This window comes from Scophthalmus maximus, chromosome 15 (genome assembly GCF_022379125.1).
Source record: "Scophthalmus maximus strain ysfricsl-2021 chromosome 15, ASM2237912v1, whole genome shotgun sequence".
NCBI classification, from domain to species: domain Eukaryota; kingdom Metazoa; phylum Chordata; class Actinopteri; order Pleuronectiformes; family Scophthalmidae; genus Scophthalmus; species Scophthalmus maximus.
The window spans coordinates 2717579-2735497 of NC_061529.1; the positions used below are offsets into that span (position 1 = coordinate 2717579).

Here is a 17919-nt window from a genome sequence, read left to right on the forward strand (position 1 = left end):
TTTTTTTTCTGTAGAATTAAAATCCTCGCTGAAGCCAAGCCCCTTCCAAGGAAACGTGTACAACCTTTGGGGAAAAGTCAAATTCTCTGGTAAGGAATTATATATACATGTTATTTTTATTTTCCTCTCAAAAATCCATGACTTTTGCTAACTTTAAAATTTTCTGATCAGATTTCAGATTTCAGAGTACTTGTTCAGTCTTGTCTTGTTAAGTTATACTTTAGTAAATAACAAAATACTTTACTACATTATCATAAGTATCAGGACTTTGAAGAGATTGTGCAAGAAACTGTTCATTACCGAAGAAAGAACTTCACAGACTTAGAGGAAATTGCCTCTTTTGTGGAGGAGGAATTGGCTTGAAATATTCGAATTTTTTTCATTAAATCCCAACTTTATTCTTGTGATATTATGACTTTTTTTCTCATTAAATTCTGGCTAAATTAAAACTTCATTTTCATTATATTACGACTTTAATCTGGGAATCTCTGATGTTTTCTTCAATATTGAGCTAATACCCCGTTGTGCCAGAGAACTTGGATGTGTTAAAGCATTACTAAACAAATGTTACTTTTCCCTTGGTAAATATTTGACCTGCATTTTGCATTTCCCACTATTGGGAGTTATGAGAGATAAAGGCTGCCGCTCGAGGCAGACGAGAGAGGCTCCCGACGGTAGGAACACTGCTCAGCCGTTGCTCCGGTGTCTGGTGTTTAGAACTCCGCTCATAGTCCACTTGTGTGGTTTCTTTTCCTCCCCATAGTTCTCTCACTCTTTACTTTTCTTTTCCTTCATCTGAAGAGCTGTGTAGAGTTGTTGCATGAGGAGAACATGCAGGTGCCTGAGGAGATGTGTGCAGATAATCTGAGAGAGTTGGGAAGTTGGAGAATGGAATGAGTGTGGCGTGTGATCCTGACACAAACGCTCACGTTCCCTTGGTGTCAAGTGTGCATCTCTGTCACTGTCTGTAGAGTAGTAGTGTATCATTTACTGTACATCACTTTATATTCAGTTGTGTTACTTTGTTTGAGTCGTTGTATTTAGCCGTTGAACATCCAACACATATTTTACTTTGAGCGAGGACGAATATTTACATCTTGTTTTGTACGCACGTGAGTTCTGGGGGCCATTTTGGGAGCAGAGGGGCCGTATGGATGTTCAGGCATTAACACCCGCACCAACAGCATGATGTTTCCACGTGAAGCAGCTGCAGCAGGTGCTACACGAAGGTGTGAACTGTACGTGCGACTCTGATGTGAGCTCCCTCGTCTGTGGAAAACCTCCAGGCTCCGAGCAACTGATGGAGGTGAGCTACAGCGCGGTGAGCGGCAGCCTGAGCGTTGCCCCGGATCAGAGCGCCGACCCTCTCACCCCGGGCCCCAGGGAAACCAACGCCTCCTGCTTCCTGGTCTTTGATGGCGTCGGCCTGACCGAGAAGGGACTGAAGGACTGGCTCCGACTGTGCACCAAGCAGGTAGACACTTTGTGATGTTAGATACACACTGAAACTATATATACACGACAATAGTGATCCTCTATTGCTAATACAACAGCCAACCGTGACGGAGGGAGGATCTCAACGCTATTTGAATATCGCGTCACGTGAATATTTCGCTCGGGTTCAAATATTTCAACTCACAGGAATTTCGCTACTCGCGCCGCCTGACATCAGTGACACAAAATTCGTAGCGCCTTTGCATTGATTTTGTGTGTAATCTACTTGCGCAAATAAGTCCTGTCAGGTCCGGTATGAACGTATCATAAGGTTATTGTTTCTGTTTTTACAGAGGCAGAGAAAGAAGCCGAAGAAGACAAAAAATACTCTTTCACCCCATGAAATCAAGATGATACACGTGAGTGTGTTTTTATTTGTAGTTATAGTGTATAATTATAATAAGCATACTTTTATAGTTAGCAGGAGATTAGTCAACCAGGAGCTTATGAGCCAGCACCTGCTTTATTTCTTCTTATATTGAATTACTCGCCACCAAAATACAGAGAAGAAGATTATTTGTACGTGATGGATGAATAATGAAGGTTTCATCGTATAGAATTAAATGATGTGTTATGTTTTCAGTACTGGGATACACGGAGTTATGCATGTACAAACGATGCACAATATATTTGCTGACACAGTTAACCTTGAGGATTATTGCCAATAAATGCCACTTGTAGAATTATTTTTTTTACCATTGAACTTAAAGTATTCAGAACCTTTGTAGTGGCACCACAGTTGTGATCACGTGCATCCGCTTTGCTACAAATAACCTTGAGGTACGTCCTCCTGTGGCAGACTGAAACGACCGGACATGGCTGCAACAGGCACACACACACACACACACCTGTGTGTATATACTGTAAGGTCCAACACTTCACGCTGCCTGTCAGGACAAAAACTGAACCACAAAGTCTCTGTAGACCTCCACTATAAAACTGTGACGAGACAATAGATCAGGGCGAGGGTATAATACCATTTCTAAGGCTTCGAGTGTTCCCGGGAGAAGAGTGGCCTCAATAATTGTGAAATGGAAGAAGTCGTTTGGAACCACCAGGAGTTCAGCGGTCTACTCAGAACAATACTTCAAAATCCCTCGGCACAGATGGCAGAACCTGACCATCGCCGGAGCTCTCCATCAATCAGGACCTTAATGGCAGCGCGACTGGACAGAAGTCACTTTTAGTTAAAGGCATGTGATAGACCATTTGGGGTTTTTCCAGGTGACATTCAAGAGACTCCGAGAACATAAATAAAACTGACCTGACGGGACAGAAATTGAACCCTTGTGGTGAAACCACGACCTGGCTAACAGCGTCACTGCAGTGTAACACAGTCGTGGCAGCATTGTGCTAGGAGGGTGAGTCTCACCGGCAGGGACTGGTTAGAAATGAGGGGAAGAATGAACGCAGTCAATTACCAGCAAACGGGCCAAAGAGGACGCTCCCGTGTCTGCCCCTGCTCAACCAAAGCCCGGATTGAAACCCCGCCCAGTAGAGCAGTCTGTTCACAGACGATTCCCATCCAATCTCATGGAGCTTGGGAAGATCTGTGAGGAGGAATGGAATAAACTGCCTAAAAGGTTCAAAGCTTGTAGAGACTCGCCCAAGACGGCTCAAAGCTGTAAATGCTGCAAAAGGAGCTACTGCAAAGTTACTGAATTCGGGTTCTGAACCGATTTTTCCAGGGAATAATTGATGGAAGTTGGTGGAGCTCGACCGAGTGCCATTCTAGCTGCTCCCTAAGAAATTGGTGAAAATGTCCAAATCTGTTAAGAGTTTTTGAGTAATCCTGCTGACTAACAAACAAACCAACCAACCGACAAGCGGACACGGGTGAAAACATAACCTACTGCCTGGTGTCTGAATTTTGTCTGTGGGACAGTCTCCTTATCTTCCAGAAGATTAGAAGGTTATAGAAGAGCTGGGCCAAAGGTCGGGAAAGGTCATTGGTTATTTACTTCTCAGTTATCTCCACTGACTAAACTTGATGTTTCTCTTTAGATGACCAGGCACTTGGAGCCACTGCCACAGGGCTACTTCTACAACGGATACAACTACGTTGACATATTTGGAGAAAAAAGGAACTTTCATCCCAGTATCCTTTTCCCACTGGTTACCATCTGTTATCTTTCCCTCGGACTTTCCCCCATAATTTAAAAGCTCAAAAACAACAACTAAACCCTTAAAACCCGTTAATCACTGACAAAAGATTAACCTTCACGCAGATGCGTTTGAATGTTGTGTGCGCCGATTGATTGCGCCGCTGTTTCCCGTACATCGATGTTACCGCAGACATGGAGGAGTTTGTGAACGAGTACATCGCCGAGGCCAACAAAGAGATCGAGCTGTTCAACCGTCAGCTGGAGCTGCAGGGACAGCCCGACCTGTTCGACCCGTGATGGAGTCCGTGTGTCCACCGCCTCCATCTGTCTTATTTCAATCTTAAGGCAACCACTGCGGGATGGGGAGGGGGAGGGAGGGCGGGGGTGGGCACTGTGTTTATGTACTGAACACTACACTAGTATGTGGTCAATGTGTGTTCACGCCATCTGCAGAAACTGCTGCTCCTTAGAAATCCATTTATTACCTATGTACCGTGTCACATTGTCTCCTAATGTCGGTGGCACGAAATGACATCACCCATCAGAGGCCAGTTGTGTCATATCGTGGCTGTTTGCCACTTTCCTCTTCAGCACCGCCGTCAGCGCTTTGGCGAGTCGGGCGTCGTTTGTCAAATGAAAGAGGCAAATGGATGCGGTCACTCGTATTAATTCAAATCAAGACGCGTTTGTCCAGAGATGAGCCCCGTTCGCAGCTGCAGGCAGAACCCGAAACCTGCCGCGGCACAAGACTCCCGTCTCGATTGCGCCGCTAAAGCCCGCGAACGATGAGACTTTTCCCAATCGTAGCGGAATTTCCCGCCGCCTCGCTCCCACAGCTTGGGCCACTCTTGTTTATCACAGTTGGCAAATTAAAGCCTCTATTTCTGGACAGGCGTGGATGGCCGTGTGACTCTGGGTGAGCTCCCCGGTGGGGTTTCTCAAGAATCGCTCCTCCTCTGTTGTCACCCAATCCGCCGCCCACCTGTTAGCTTGTCTGCGTGCCGCGCTGCGGCAGAGGGAGCGCTTGGCCGCGGAGCTGTAAACATTGGACAGCCTGTTGGCTGCGGACAGCTGATGGATGATGCCATTAATCACATAGCTATACGCCGCCCCGGTGCTTTATTTTAAGACTGCTTAAGTGAATCTAATGAAAGTTTAAAAAAAAAGAAAGAAGACGCAATCTTCAGCCCTGCAGGAAGTCGTAGTTATGAACCAGCTGAGGTTTTATACTGAGGCTTAACTTTTCCTTAAAGCACTGAATTGTGTTCAATATAATGCTGCTAATTATCAGTGAGAAACCAGATAGACGAAGAGAATCAAGCTAAACCTCACTGCAGCCAGGTGTTCATCACATTCCCATTTTTTATTTATATGTATTTATTTATTTTCGGGTCACTACATTTGGGTAGGACAAGGGGGAAATGAAAAGATATCTGTGTAAACATGAGTAGAGCCTTTTAGCCAAAGGTCTTTGCGTCCTGATGTGATGTTGCAGAGAGTAGCCACTATTTGCTCTGCGACCGTGTGTTTCACTAACGTTTTACTTCTCAGGGTTCCTGCACAGGTTTTCTCAAATTCTACCGCTTTGTAGGAAAATGCCCGTCGTGTCTGTTGTCATTTACACGTCAGCATATTTGGCGAAAGTTAGATCATAAATTGTGTCCAGATTAAACGGTGTGGTGAATCAGTTGAAATTGGAGGTTGAGCATGTGCAGGAGCCCTGCTCCAGTGTCTGGAGATTGAGTGGCTTTCATTCACCAAGGGGTCAGCAGTGTTACAGTCAGACGAATAAGCGCAGAGAAGCGAACACGCACTGCCGCTACAACAACGGTACTATAGATTGCACCGGCCCACGTTCACTCTACCAAAAAAAAAAATCTGCTGTACTCAGTGATGAGTGCAATGAGATTTTCACCGTGTCAGATTAAAGAGGAAGTCCTTGTTCAAAGTCCGTAGACCAAGTCAGGAGAAGTAAGGCGTTTTAACAGGTGAAAGTCCGAACCACGCTTGTGTTTTTTTGTCACATTTGTTTCCATTTGATCCGGTTGGTTTTGGAACTTACCGATACCTACGTCCTGTCGTTATCACCTGCGTCAATACAGCGGAAAGCCTTTTTCGCTTCCGCTCTGCCGTCGTATCGTTTCCCTTCTCTCTCTCTCTCAAAAAGAAAGTTATACATTTCTTCATATATATGCATTTTTTCAAGTTGACTTTTCATTGTTTTCGTCGGACCAAATTGCAAAGAAGATTTGCAAAAATCAAAAAAAAAAATTTAGACTGCTAACTGGTTCAGTTTGATCCGGACTGAGGCCACCTCTTTTGGTCGGACCAAATCTACCAAATCAAATTCCGGCAGGTTTTGGTTGGGTAGGGTCTCCTTCATTGGGAAGTGATTTCACACCGGCAGAAAATGTTGCCGGTCCAATCGCAAGCGATTATCTGCTAATGGGCGAGGTCTGTACCACGAGAGAAGCGACTTTCAAACAGATATACGTCGAACTCATCTCACTGCTGGCCCCGTCCGTCCCCATACCACAGTCTACTGTGAGCTGAACAAGCCATATGCCGTCGTATGCTAAATGTGCCACTGTCTCTTAGAAGGATAATCAAGTAGGCTTCTAACATGTATTACCTTGGCATGTTCCAGCTAAAGAGAGGGTCACGTGTGGAGGAAGAAGTTTTCTCATTCCACAAACTTCTCCCTTTCAGCCCCTCTCTCCTTCACTCACTATGAAAGAAGTGCAATTGTACCTTGCACTTTTTTATATATTCCACTCAGAGAACCCTCATGTACTCTCTTTAAGGACAAAGCCGAACGGATGAGCTGCCGAGTTCTCCGTCTCTCATGGTCTTCCGGAATGCCGACGCTTGTGTCTTGGAATAACACCGAGAGCAAGTGAGGGGTTTTGATGCAAATTGAGCTACAGCTACAAAACTAAAACATTACCTCCACTTCTGAATGACTGATGAGAACAAAAAAAGCAAACGGATTACTGTGCTTATTTCTGAGAGCAGGATAATATGAAACACAAATCCTTTGTTGACAAAATGGTTACTCCTGTTTAAGCTGAATGCTCGGTGTAGCGATTCAGAGATGCGCTCTCTTAAGCCGCCTGTCTTCAGCAACAGTTGCTGTCGGTCTGCGGTTATGTAACACTGCAGAGGCTTTGCCTTGATTGACAGTGAAATGGCTGCGAGGCCGACGTATGGAAGACCGAAGGTGCCACAAGCCGGAACCTGCTGCACATCAATGAGAGCGGAGCAGCTGATAAAAAAATTCATATTGGACAAGAGACCAAAAACAAAACAGTCCTTAAAGAGTCGAGGGTTCTTTGAGATGTTTGTGATATTTAAATCAAAGTACCACTAACACATATACACCACTACTACAAGTATTTCTATTCTGCTTTGCATGTGTTGAGATGTCACGTGAATATGATGCCACATATATATTATGACAGAATTGCCTTTCACCAAACTGGTACAACCAAGAGAAAACTTTGACATTTATTTATGTCTGCTGAGAATTTGCATTACCTCAAAACGAGAAATAGTATTTTTGTAAGACTGTGAATTGAACAATTCCAAGATGCAAGCAAAACGTCTCTACTCGCACAAGCTACAAAAGACAAAAAAAGGAGATGCAATTCTTTTTTCTAAGAGATAAAATACAAAAAAGAACAACTCGGAAGAGAATCTGATCGGGTTGTGAGATGTCAGGTTTCTCTGATCCAGCAGTGCCTTGGCTACGGCTAAGAAAGGAAAACAGAAGAGATTAAAGCTGCATTCGGAGCTTCATCCTCCTCCCCGTCACAGGAGGAGGGGGAGGTGTCGTCAGGCAGAAGGATCCATCCTTCGACAGTGTTGGTGAAAGGAATCCATGGAGTCGTTCGTTAAAGCAATGTTTTGTGTTTTTTTTACTAAGCCAGAGGGTCAAGTAGACGAGGCCACGCAGGGGGGAGGCCACTGGAGGGCTCGGGCGATTCATTCAGGTATCCTCGCAAACGAACCAAAAAGATTTTGAGATATTGAACGGGTATCCCATCCAGCGTAGTGCAGATTCTCATGTGCACAGTCGCACATTTCTAGATGGTTTATTATTTGAGCAACAGACCATTTGATTTTTATCTTTAGTCCGCGTTCCTTTAGAGTCGACGATGGGGAAATTGAAATGTTTCTCTTTCTAAGCTCAGTCCTAGTTGGGATCCAAAACCTTTTGTCCAGACACGTAAAAGACGAGGGTCGAGTTTGAGACTAAAGTTGGGCAACCCCCTTCTCATTGCACAATGGGGGGGCCCAGAGAGCCCTCCACCAGCCCCTCGACGTGGCTGCTGCGCAGCTCTCTTGCCGACTGAGCACCCTCGTGTCTTCATCCCGTACGTGGAGGCTGGCGGTTTTTGGAGCTGAAGTTATAGGACAAAAACAAAGTTTGGTGTTAATTGGTTTCTTGTAAAGTCGGGGGAAATGCGATGCTCTTGTACTGTGAAGTGATAACGCAGTGGGAAGGGGGGGAGCTGTTCTTTTTCTGGTTTTGAGTTTGGCCCCCAAAGTTCAAAGGGGCCAACAATGTGGAATGTACAAGTTGGTATTTTTATGTGCTTCATTGGCTTTGAAATGGATTTTCTAACTGACCAAATATTTCTCAGCCCCTCAGGCGACTGTCGGCGCTAATTGTTTGGGCCGTTCCGTCCCACGGAGGTCAAAAGGGAAATCGCAGGCTCCTCACCCGACAGGCCTCACAGACGGCGAGAGGAAGCTTTTCAGGTGTGCTTATTATTTCCATACCTGAGATTACACATTTCCCCCCGCCCCCCCCCCTCAGACCCCAGTGTTGTGCAGGAAGATGGGGGTGAAATTGTGGTTAATATCTTCTGTCTGTCGCCACATCCCGGCTGTCCGCGCGGCCACGTTTAAAAATAGGACGTTGTTATTCGTGTCGAGGAACACGGAACGACTGAAGTCGGGACGTGTTTGATGTCAAGATGACAGAATTAGATCTGGAAGGGGGGAAAAGACAAAAATCCAAGTGCTCATTTTCTTCTCCTCTATCTCCAGGCCGTTCAAAGTAAAAGTTAAAAAATGTGATGAGAAGAGAAAAGTTCAGAAGTGCCAAGCTGACTTCCACATTTTGTTTTTTTGAAGATGTTCACAGAAAACGAGCAAAACAATTTGCATTTGCACTAAACTACTGTAACTTCTGTTTTTTTCCTGTGACTGATGCTTTTATAATCTACTTGTATTTATTGCACCTCGTAATCCATTAAATATTTATATGGTTGATCTCTTATGTTTTATAGATTTTTTTTCTTTCTTTTCTTTTGTCAATTAATGCAACATATGGTCAAGATGCACATTCTGTTCGCCTGGTTGTGTGGAAACTGTTTTGCTCTCAGATGTCCACGGACTCACGTGTGGCCGCTTCGGCATCGCAGAGGATTCGTCGCTTGGTGAGATGACAGGAATCCTGCCCCACATATATGGAGCTCAGTCGGGTTTTAGCACTTCATTTCCTCATGCTGAGTATGTGTGTGTTATTTTGTGTGCGTGCGTGCGTGCGCGTGCGTGCGTGCGTGTGTGTGTGTGCGTGCGTGCGTGTGTGTGTGTGTGTGTGTGTGTGTGTGTGTGTGTGTGTGTGTGTGTGTCCCTGTATTGTTGCCAGGCAGATACTGTCCTCCACATGGCTAACCTCTGACATCAGCGTTTCCTTGTCACTCCCCTGCCATCACTGCTCTGCCAGTTTCTCCCTAGCGACTCAAGGCAACCCCCCCCCCCCCCCCCCCCCTTTCACCTCTTCCCCTTCTCCACCCAGATACACTTCACACACACTCTTCTTACCGTTAACCGCCCTTTCGCTCCTTGCCGCCCCACTATTGTTGTATCTTTACTGCCGCCGTGAGCCCGGGGCTATTTGTGGCCTATTATGACAGCCACATGTAAACACTCACTCTCGCTGGCGTCTGCCAAAGCCCGAGTGGAACCGGGTCACTGCCACAGTAGTGAACTTCACCGTGCTGGATCGGTTCACTTTCACTCAGTGGGACTGTGTCCACAGTTTTCCAGAGTGTGTCCAGCCGCCTGGGGCAGTTTATTAGGCACACCGAGGTAAAGGTAGTGCAGTCGCAGTCAACAAATCCTAACTTCAAGAAGGCTGTACGGCTGTTACCGCAGGGCCGATGTATTACATTTAAATTAGACAGATGCTTTTATCTCACAGAGGCACAACACTAAAGTTTCAGTACAGTAACAGACCTTGAAGTAAGTGCTCAGTGCTAAATATGCCAAAAGTGCAAAAAGGAGCTCAGGTAAACAATCAAAACAAAAGTGCACAGTTATTATGCCAGTTAACTGGCAACTGGCATAATAACTGAAATGGATGTAATGTGGAGCTTGGACCAAGCGACAGGTTTGTGTCGTGTAGGTGATAATCAAAATATCTTTCTGGATATTTTAATTATGTTAAGGCACTTTAAAATAACTAAATCATTTTGAAATATGATTGATGGGCCTCCATTACATGGTTAATCCCGCTATTGTGACAACCACAACTGTCGGAAAAGAAAACTTCCATTTTGAGATATTTTTCAAGTATTTCTTTATTGCACGCCAACAACATCGTTTCATATGCACATGCATATTTATTGCTTATAACATTATAATAAGTCACAAATGCACTTCCTGTCAGTATCAAATCATGTGTTAGCACCACAGCTGAGCACCACAGTTAACTCTTGAAAAAAAAAGATATTCATTATAATGTATTCTACCTGGATCAAATAAAAGCTTTCAAAAGATCCCAGGAAATGCCACGTAAGTTTGGTATCGCATCTGTATCACTTCATCGCTACAAGGCTTCACACATTCACAAAATTTAAAATTAGTATCTATACACATTATGACTGGCAGTAACATGGCTCTCCTACACCTGAAAGATTATGGATCACAGTTTGAACTATTTCCGACCCCAGTCTGATTTTGCATCTGTCCATATCAGTAACTTCGTGAGGCAGTGAACAGCTATATTCAGAGAACCGTCCATCTGGGATCCGCCGTCCCCTTTTTATTTCACACTTCTCCCCCCAACTGCTTAATATCAAAGGTCATCAAAACAGCCATGTCACTGGACTCCCCCAAGGAGGCGGCCAGTTTCAGTTGTTGGAGGCCGTTCCCGCTGGAAACCTCACCCTCCCAGACTCTGCTCTTGTTCAGCTTCAGATCAGTTCGCGTCTCTCCCACCACGCTCACCCTGTGGGCCCCAGGGACCCTCACCCTGAAGCGGACCCAGGAGAGGGGCTCCAGCAGGCCCACGCGAGGCTCAAAGAGCACGCAGCCTTTCCTCCAGGCTGAGTAGACGCAGGGGAACGGAGGCCCCGGCTGATCGCAGCTGTTCCTCAGAACAAAGTCACACATGGGGTTGAAGTCTCCGCCGGGGGCCGTCTTGGCGTACAGGCCCAGCCGGTACACGCCAGCATCAGGTAGGCTGACGCTCACCGTCACCTTGCTGTCTGTGTACGTGCAGAAGAGGTGGCGTGAGAGCGGAAGAGCTGCGGCTTTCTTCTCCTCCCTGCTGAGCACAGTGTGAAGCTCAAGGTCCCGCTGATTGTGAAAGGTGATGTTACACTTGCCTTGCTGCGTGCTCACCAACGCCATCGTATGGCTGAATTTGGACAGGCCCGCCTCCGACGTGCGGGTCCCGGGACCACAGACCGAGCCCAGGTTGGGAGGGAAGAGCTCATCCGGTTCGACCCCCTTCCCTTTGCTGTGTAAAAGGATGTTTGCAGCGTTCTGGAACTTCACTTCTGTTTTCTCGTAGTCGCGCACAAACACTGACAGGCGGTAGAAGCCGCGTAAGGGGCACAGGACGTGGCAGGTCAGAGCATCCGGTTGAATCTGAGTAGCCAGGCAGCGCTTGGCTACAGCGGCCTCCAGCTCTGGGTGAACCAGTTCACACAGCAACATGAGGGGCCTGGATGTCTTCAACACTAACTCAAAGACACCTTCCACCTCAGCGACCTCGCTGCCCTGGCTGCTGCCGGTGATGCCCAGAGATCCGGCAGCAGGCTGCAGGCCCCAAGACAAAAAAGGGTTCTCTGGGATCTCCTCCATGGCCCGGGGCGTCTGACACTCGACTGCGAAGGAGCAGACCCAGGTCAGAGGCGTGACGGCTGCCTCGGGCCTGGCGAACACCTTGACGTCATACGTGCCGCTTGCAGGAGGCAGGAGCTGCAGCTTCATGCTGCGATGGTTGACGGTCATGAGGCCGAATGAAGAGTTGCTGGAGTCTTTCTGCTCTGAGGTTCCGCAGTGGAGGAGATCCTGGTGCTGCGTGATCTCATAGGTGAACGTGGTAGGTCTGGAGAAGCCGAGGGAAACATTCGCCTCACCTTCATCTATGGAGGAAATCAAAAGGAGGATTTTTAAAGAAAGAACCTAGAAACATTGCATTGGCAAAATTTTCTTTGCCAGTCCTGGACAAAACCTTGGACTGATGCAGCTGCACCGCCTTGTAAACTCAGCAAAGGTGACTGCTGACCTGTGACAATGTGAAAGTGATGGGGCTGAATCAGCCTGAGCCCCATGGTGAAGAAGGCTGAGGTCTTGAAGACCCTCCTCTCAAACTCCTCCAGGGGTATGGGCGTCTCCAGGAGCTGCCATTTCTCCTCATCGGGGAAGTGCGAGTCGATGAACTCCTCTGGGTCCGCGAGGAAATAGAAATCATCGAACCTTGGGGGGCAACAGATGGAGAGATCAGGCTGGTGTGAGACGCGACTCGCTGCTGGGTTTGGGTGTACGAAAATAAAAACGAAAGGCCCAACTGATAAACTTGTCACAGTTGCAGCGATGTGGTGGTTCTACAGAACTGATGGTAAGTCAAAACAAAAAGATGCCCATTACAGAACATCATCAATGACTGATGCAGATGGTGGAATCCCTCTTTTCAAACCTTTTGACGAAGCTTTCGTGTTCCACGTCCACTCGTCCCGCTCCCCAACAGGCGTCCAACAGGAACCACTGTCCTCCTAGAAGCACAGTGTTCCACAGGTGATCCGATCTCACATTCTTGAGGCTCTGGCCCTGACGGTACCCGATGCCCTTACTGTGGCCCGGCACCTCTTGGCACTCGATATCCACCTCCCTGTAAATACAAACCAAACAAGAGCATTCACTGCCTCTTCTGTGATACGTCCTCTGTCCTTGAACTCAAGGTTCATGGTTGTTTGCGCCGTAGATATTAAATCCGGTCTATTCAGTGCCCACGTATCGCAAAGCCAACATACAGCGATAAACAACCATTCATTTACACCTATAGTCAATTTAGAATCTCGAATTAACCTAACGTGAATCTGCACGTCTTTGGAGTGTGGGAGGAAGCCCGATACAAGGAGAGAATCCAGGCATACAAGGTGGTGAACATGCAAACTCCACACAGAAAGGGTGGTTGGTCCCAACCGGAATTCGAACCAAGAACCTTCTTGAACTACTACACCAGCGCCTGGTCGCCTGGTTTACCTGCACATCTCTGTGCAGAGGTTGGAGTAGCCACAGCAAACACCCCGACCGGCCGCTATCACCTCCTCTGGGGAGCTCAACTTCTCCGAGCGGCCGAGGTAACCGCTCACGTCGTACTCTGTGAAGACAACATCCTCTTATTCCCGGACACATGACATCTAGAGACTACCTATCCTAAAATCACCGAATGTGAGGATTAATATGCAAATATATTTCTATGTGCATAGTTGAGTAAACCCACCGATGTTGTTGCACAGCCAGACCCAGATGGCACGAAGCCTGTCCAGCTCATTTCTAGATCCTTGTGTGATTCGCTGTACGATTGTCTTCACATCATGCACACACTTCTCCTTCAACTGCAACACACACACACACACATAAAAAAGATATTCTGTTAGATACAGTTGTTGTTTTCTTTGTCGCCCTCAGCATTGTCCCTATTTGTTTGAATTCTTCAATGTCATTCAGTGTATTGAAAGAACGAGGTTACCATTCCTGCTCAAGGATGGTGAGTGCTTCATGCGAGCTGTGGTATTTGTTAGGGTTTTATTGCTGTAGTAGATGGATCATTCCTCAGTGCTTTTTCCTGCAGAGCTCAGGAACAGAATGGTCTGTTGAGGTTTTGTTTTTGTGTGCTCTGGTGTGGCATTGGTTCTGTATTACGGATTACGGATTGGCTATAAACGTGTACTTCTGTGGTGCGTAACAGGAGAAAAATGAAGAATTCGTTTTTACAGATCGGTGGTTAATGGCAGGCAGTTGTTAGCACTTGTCATACTAGGATGTTCTGTTCAAGTGCCCTCACCTCCGCTCCTGCCCTGATGACATGTGCATCGAGCCTGTGGAAGACGTCAGAGTTGGTGAAAAGGTCCTTTCGACGCTTCCTCCTCCCTGTTGCCGCGACCGGCGGCGGCGGCGGCGCCGCCTTCTGTCCCAGGTGTGCTCTCGGTTTCAGGCATCTCTGTTCTTCTGCCTCCTTTCTCACTGCACTCTTCTTCACCACGCTGATGGTCCTGGCCGCGCTCTCGCACGACAGTTGCCTCTTGGCCGCAGGGCGTTGATCCTCGCCCTCCACAATCAGTTTCTCAAACACACTTCGCCCGGAGAGCACAGCGCTCTGGGAGGCCAGGACCTGGACAGCTGCCATTTCTGCCCCAGGAGAAGGCCCTGGACACTCCGGAGCCTGACTTTTTTTAAGCACTGGGCTCAGTTTGCTTAACACTGGACTCTCCCGGAGGCCACGAAGCTCCAGGGCCTTCACCAGCACGCATCCTTTCTGGGTCACCTCATCTTGTGGAGCAAGGCGCGCCGCCGCAGAGAAGGGGAAGGAGAACTTCTGGATTGCAACTTCAGCCGACATTATGCTGGAAGCATGGCATTCCTAACCAGAGAAAAGACATACGATTCAAAAGACAGTATCTTCTTTCTTTCTGCTATTTTTAGCATAATCCTGCGAGCAGGTACGGCTTTGCCGCTTTGTTCAGTGGCTTAAAATGAGACACGTTGCTGCTGTGCCATCCCGTCACAAAAGAACCACAGCACTAATGCACTGAGTGAAGCAGAAAGTAGATTTCGTGCAGTACATTCAGTGTAAGACAGTGATGAATTGGCAATTATATCATGTCTATTCATGACCATCATGAACGCAAAGGTTGGAATCATTAGTCACTGTCACGGCAAAGAAAGTCAAAGCCTCCACCAGATTAGTATGACCTTATGACTTTACTGTGTGTGTGATGAACTCGCAGCCTGATAATCATATTCAGCATGTCTTTACAACATAAGCAACATGTGTAAACAAATTCTTGTCTGAAACTCAGGAGCACTGTTGAAAAACTGCGGCGTGGCACGGCAGGTTGGCACAGCGGGAGACGCTCATCGTCCTTCACCCCCCAGGCTGAAGTCCTGTGTTGGCAAGTATTCACCCAGATCAAGTGTCCTTCAGCAGACCACTAAGTCCTATCAGCTCTGTGGGCACCGTGCTGCAGCTGACCCTGACCTCCGACCTTCCTAGAGTGCAACTAGATAGCCACAAAGAATATTGAAAGGTATCCCCTACAGGCATGACAAATGAGAAAAGCATTTGTTTTTTCCCAGATTGACACTTATTTCCCTAAAAAAAAAAAAAGAACAAATCACTTTTACCTTCCTGCATCGCTCACATTTCCTCCAGTAACTCCCCAAATTCATCAGATTAACGTTCACAAGGATGAAGCCAGTCCCTTTGCCTTTGACCGCCGCTACATCCCTAAGAGTCGCCGAGGCTTTCACTTACCCCCGGGAGGATTTCAAATGTCTGCTGGATGTTCGCCGGAGTGTCGGGCAGAGATGTTTCCACTGTGTGTTCTCAGTGGTCCCCACTTGCAGGGGGCAGGCTTATATACTCTCCCAGTGGCCTGCCAGGACAGGCCCCAGAATAACAGGCCTAAAAATACTACAAAGCAGTTAAGACCAGCCAATAGAGTAAGCCCCAACTGAGGAGTGTGACGTCTGTATGTGTGTATTTGTGCGCGCGTGTGTGTTGTTTCGCAGATGTATGGTGCGGTGTTTATTCTGTACATGCATTTTCTAATCAGCGATCTACACACTGCGGCATATCTTGGCACACGAGTAGGTGTGAATGTGTGTCATGTGGTGCATCGGCGGGCGGAGGGGTCGGTCGCTTGCGGGGGGGAAAAAGCTGGCGCGTGAGCGCGTGTTGGGTGCGATGGAGGGGTCGGATTCTGGCGAAACGAGGTGGACGTTCGAAGAAAAGGACGGGAGGGTTTATGATGAGGCCGGCATACGGTAACGCACACATCGACCACAAGCACAAGTCTGACTCTATGCTGATCACTGTTTATTAGATTCAAGTTATGCAAAGGTGAATACGGGAAATACAAGCTTCGCACTTCTACGCTTCCTAGCGCGGTGAACTAATCCTGAACTAATCTAAAAGGTAAAGTTTTCAAAAGTCAAGGACGGGGGTAAAGGAGGATTCATAGGACTTAGGAAAAGCTGCGGGCTCCGACTCCACTTACACTATCACACGTAATCTATGTGACAGCGGCATTTTCTGATTTCTTTGTTCCTCAATGACAGTAAATCTAAATATCTTTGGTATGTGGACAACACAAAACATAAGGGAAAACACAATCGGCATTTTCCACCATTTTATGCAGCAGGTAACCAATCGATAAAAAAAATCGATGGATTAGTCGATAACGAAAATGATCTCTAGTTGCAGCCCTCGTTTGACAACAAAACAAAACGTACGGGTGTGAAGTTGGAAGGAGGTGAGCGTACCAGACCTCCGTATCCCACTGAGGCTGGCGGCTCAATGCTACAATCAATACTAATACTAAGCGCAAAAACTACAAAACGTGTTAACTGAAAAAGACGATGTTGTGCGTGCTGCGTTGGTAGTGATTCATTTGGAAGCAGCTCAGAGCGGCACCGTGTTCCCCTGCTGGCGGTCTGCCACGCAGTGCTGCGCCGGGCGCCAAAAACTACACCCCGAGACCAAAAACCCGTCAAACTGTCGCCCGGAAAACTAAAAAGCAGTGCACTGAAACAGGCCAGAGAAGAGACGTGAGGGAAATGAACAGGTTCTGTGATCATTCTCTGTTGGTCCATTCGCGCTCGTGATCACTTTGCGAATTTCGCATCATCGTTCGCCCGACTGTTTTCATAAAGACGTCGAGTGTGGCTGCTGTAAGTAAAGAAGATGAACTCTCTTTGAATAAAAGATTCCCCTCTAGTACAACAGGCCACGCAAACATTGAAAAGCCAAAGTACAAAAAGATCTAACTTACAGTAAAGTGACTCAAATGTCTGAGCAGAGTGTGTTTATAAAGCAGGAAGAATTATAGGATCATTATTTAAGATTGGTTCAAATAAGAAAAACAAAGATAAGCAGGAGTCCTAAATTGAAATGCCCGGTGTCTCCTCCTGTCTCCTCACCTCCTAGTTTCCTCTCCTCACCCCTCCTCTCCTCTTGTCTCCTCACCTCTCCTCTCCTCTCCTCTCCTCTCGTCTCCTCTCCTCACTTTTCTTCTCCTCTCCTCACCTCTCGTCTCCTCTCCTCTCCTCTCGTCTCCTCTCCTCTCCTCTCCTCTCCTCACTTTTCTTCTCCTCTCCTCTTGTCTCCTCTCGTCTCCTCTTGTTTCCTCTCCTCTCGTCTCCTCTCCTCACTTTTCTTCTCCTCTCCTCACCTCTCGTCTCCTCTCCTCTCCTCTCGTCTCCTCTCCTCTCCTCTCGTCTCCTCTCGTCTCCTCTCCTCTCCTCTCCTCTCCTCTTGTCTCCTCTCGTCTCCTCTTGTTTCCTCTCCTCTCGTCTCCTCTCCTCACTTTTCTCCTCCCCCTTGTCTCCTCTTGTTTCCTCTCCTCTCGTCTCCTCTCCTCACTTTTCTTCTCCTCTCCTCACCTCACCTCTCCTCTCCTCTCCTCTCGTCTCCTCTCCTCTCCTCTCCTCTCGTCTCCTCTCCTCACTTTTCTTCTCCTCTCCTCTCGTCTCCTCACCTCTCGTCTCCTCTCCTCTCCTCTCCTCTCCTCTCCTCTCGTCTCCTCTCCTCACCTCTCCTCTCCTCTCGTCTCCTCTTCTCACTTTTCTTCTCCTCTCCTCTCCTCTCCTCTCCTCTCCTCTCCTCTCCTCTCCTCTCGTTTCCTCTTCTCACTTTTCTTCTCCTCTCCTCACCTCTCCTCTCCTCTCGTCTCCTCTCGTCTCCTCTTGTTTCCTCTCCTCTCCTCTCCTCTCCTCTCCTCTCCTCTCCTCTCCTCACCTCTCGTCTCCTCACCTCTCGTCTCCTCTCCTCTCCTCTCGTCTCCTCACCTCT

At 47.4% G+C, this 17919-nt stretch overlaps 2 protein-coding genes across 11 annotated transcripts in view; one reads left to right on the forward strand and one right to left on the reverse strand.

The window, feature by feature from the left end:
• dnaaf9 (dynein axonemal assembly factor 9) overlaps positions 1 to 10391 on the forward strand; it is a 24942-nt gene extending 14551 nt beyond the window's left edge. For 2 of the 4 annotated variants that reach the window (XM_035609414.2, XM_035609415.2), the window contains exons 33-37: positions 15 to 89; positions 1287 to 1474; positions 1788 to 1853; positions 8246 to 8363; positions 8993 to 10391. In XM_035609414.2, the coding sequence (XP_035465307.2) occupies positions 15 to 89; positions 1287 to 1474; positions 1788 to 1853; positions 8246 to 8363; positions 8993 to 9291 (746 nt within the window). In that variant the 3' untranslated portion in view covers positions 9292 to 10391. Of the gene's footprint in view, positions 1 to 14; positions 90 to 1286; positions 1475 to 1787; positions 1854 to 3498; positions 3593 to 3789; positions 7806 to 8245; positions 8887 to 8992 lie in introns of those variants that run through there. The other 2 variants (XM_035609417.2, XM_035609416.2) reach the window with 2 other exon arrangements.
• Positions 10175 to 17109, reverse strand: ky (kyphoscoliosis peptidase). Of its 7 annotated transcripts, XM_047337517.1 has the most exons (8): positions 15382 to 15540; positions 15032 to 15127; positions 13912 to 14487; positions 13348 to 13462; positions 13107 to 13224; positions 12541 to 12732; positions 12130 to 12320; positions 10175 to 11986 (listed from the first exon to the last, which is right to left on the reverse strand). In XM_047337517.1, exons 3-8 carry the CDS (start codon positions 14464 to 14466, stop codon positions 10662 to 10664), a joined length of 2496 nt encoding a protein of 831 aa, XP_047193473.1. In that variant the 5' UTR covers positions 14467 to 14487; positions 15032 to 15127; positions 15382 to 15540; the 3' UTR covers positions 10175 to 10661. The 7 variants fall into 7 exon arrangements, with proteins under 7 accessions (XP_047193473.1, XP_047193474.1, XP_047193470.1 ...); XM_047337518.1 differs by lacking the exons at positions 15032 to 15127; positions 15382 to 15540 and adding an exon at positions 17049 to 17109; XM_047337514.1 differs by lacking the exon at positions 15032 to 15127.
• Between the last annotated feature and the right edge of the window lie 810 nt (positions 17110 to 17919).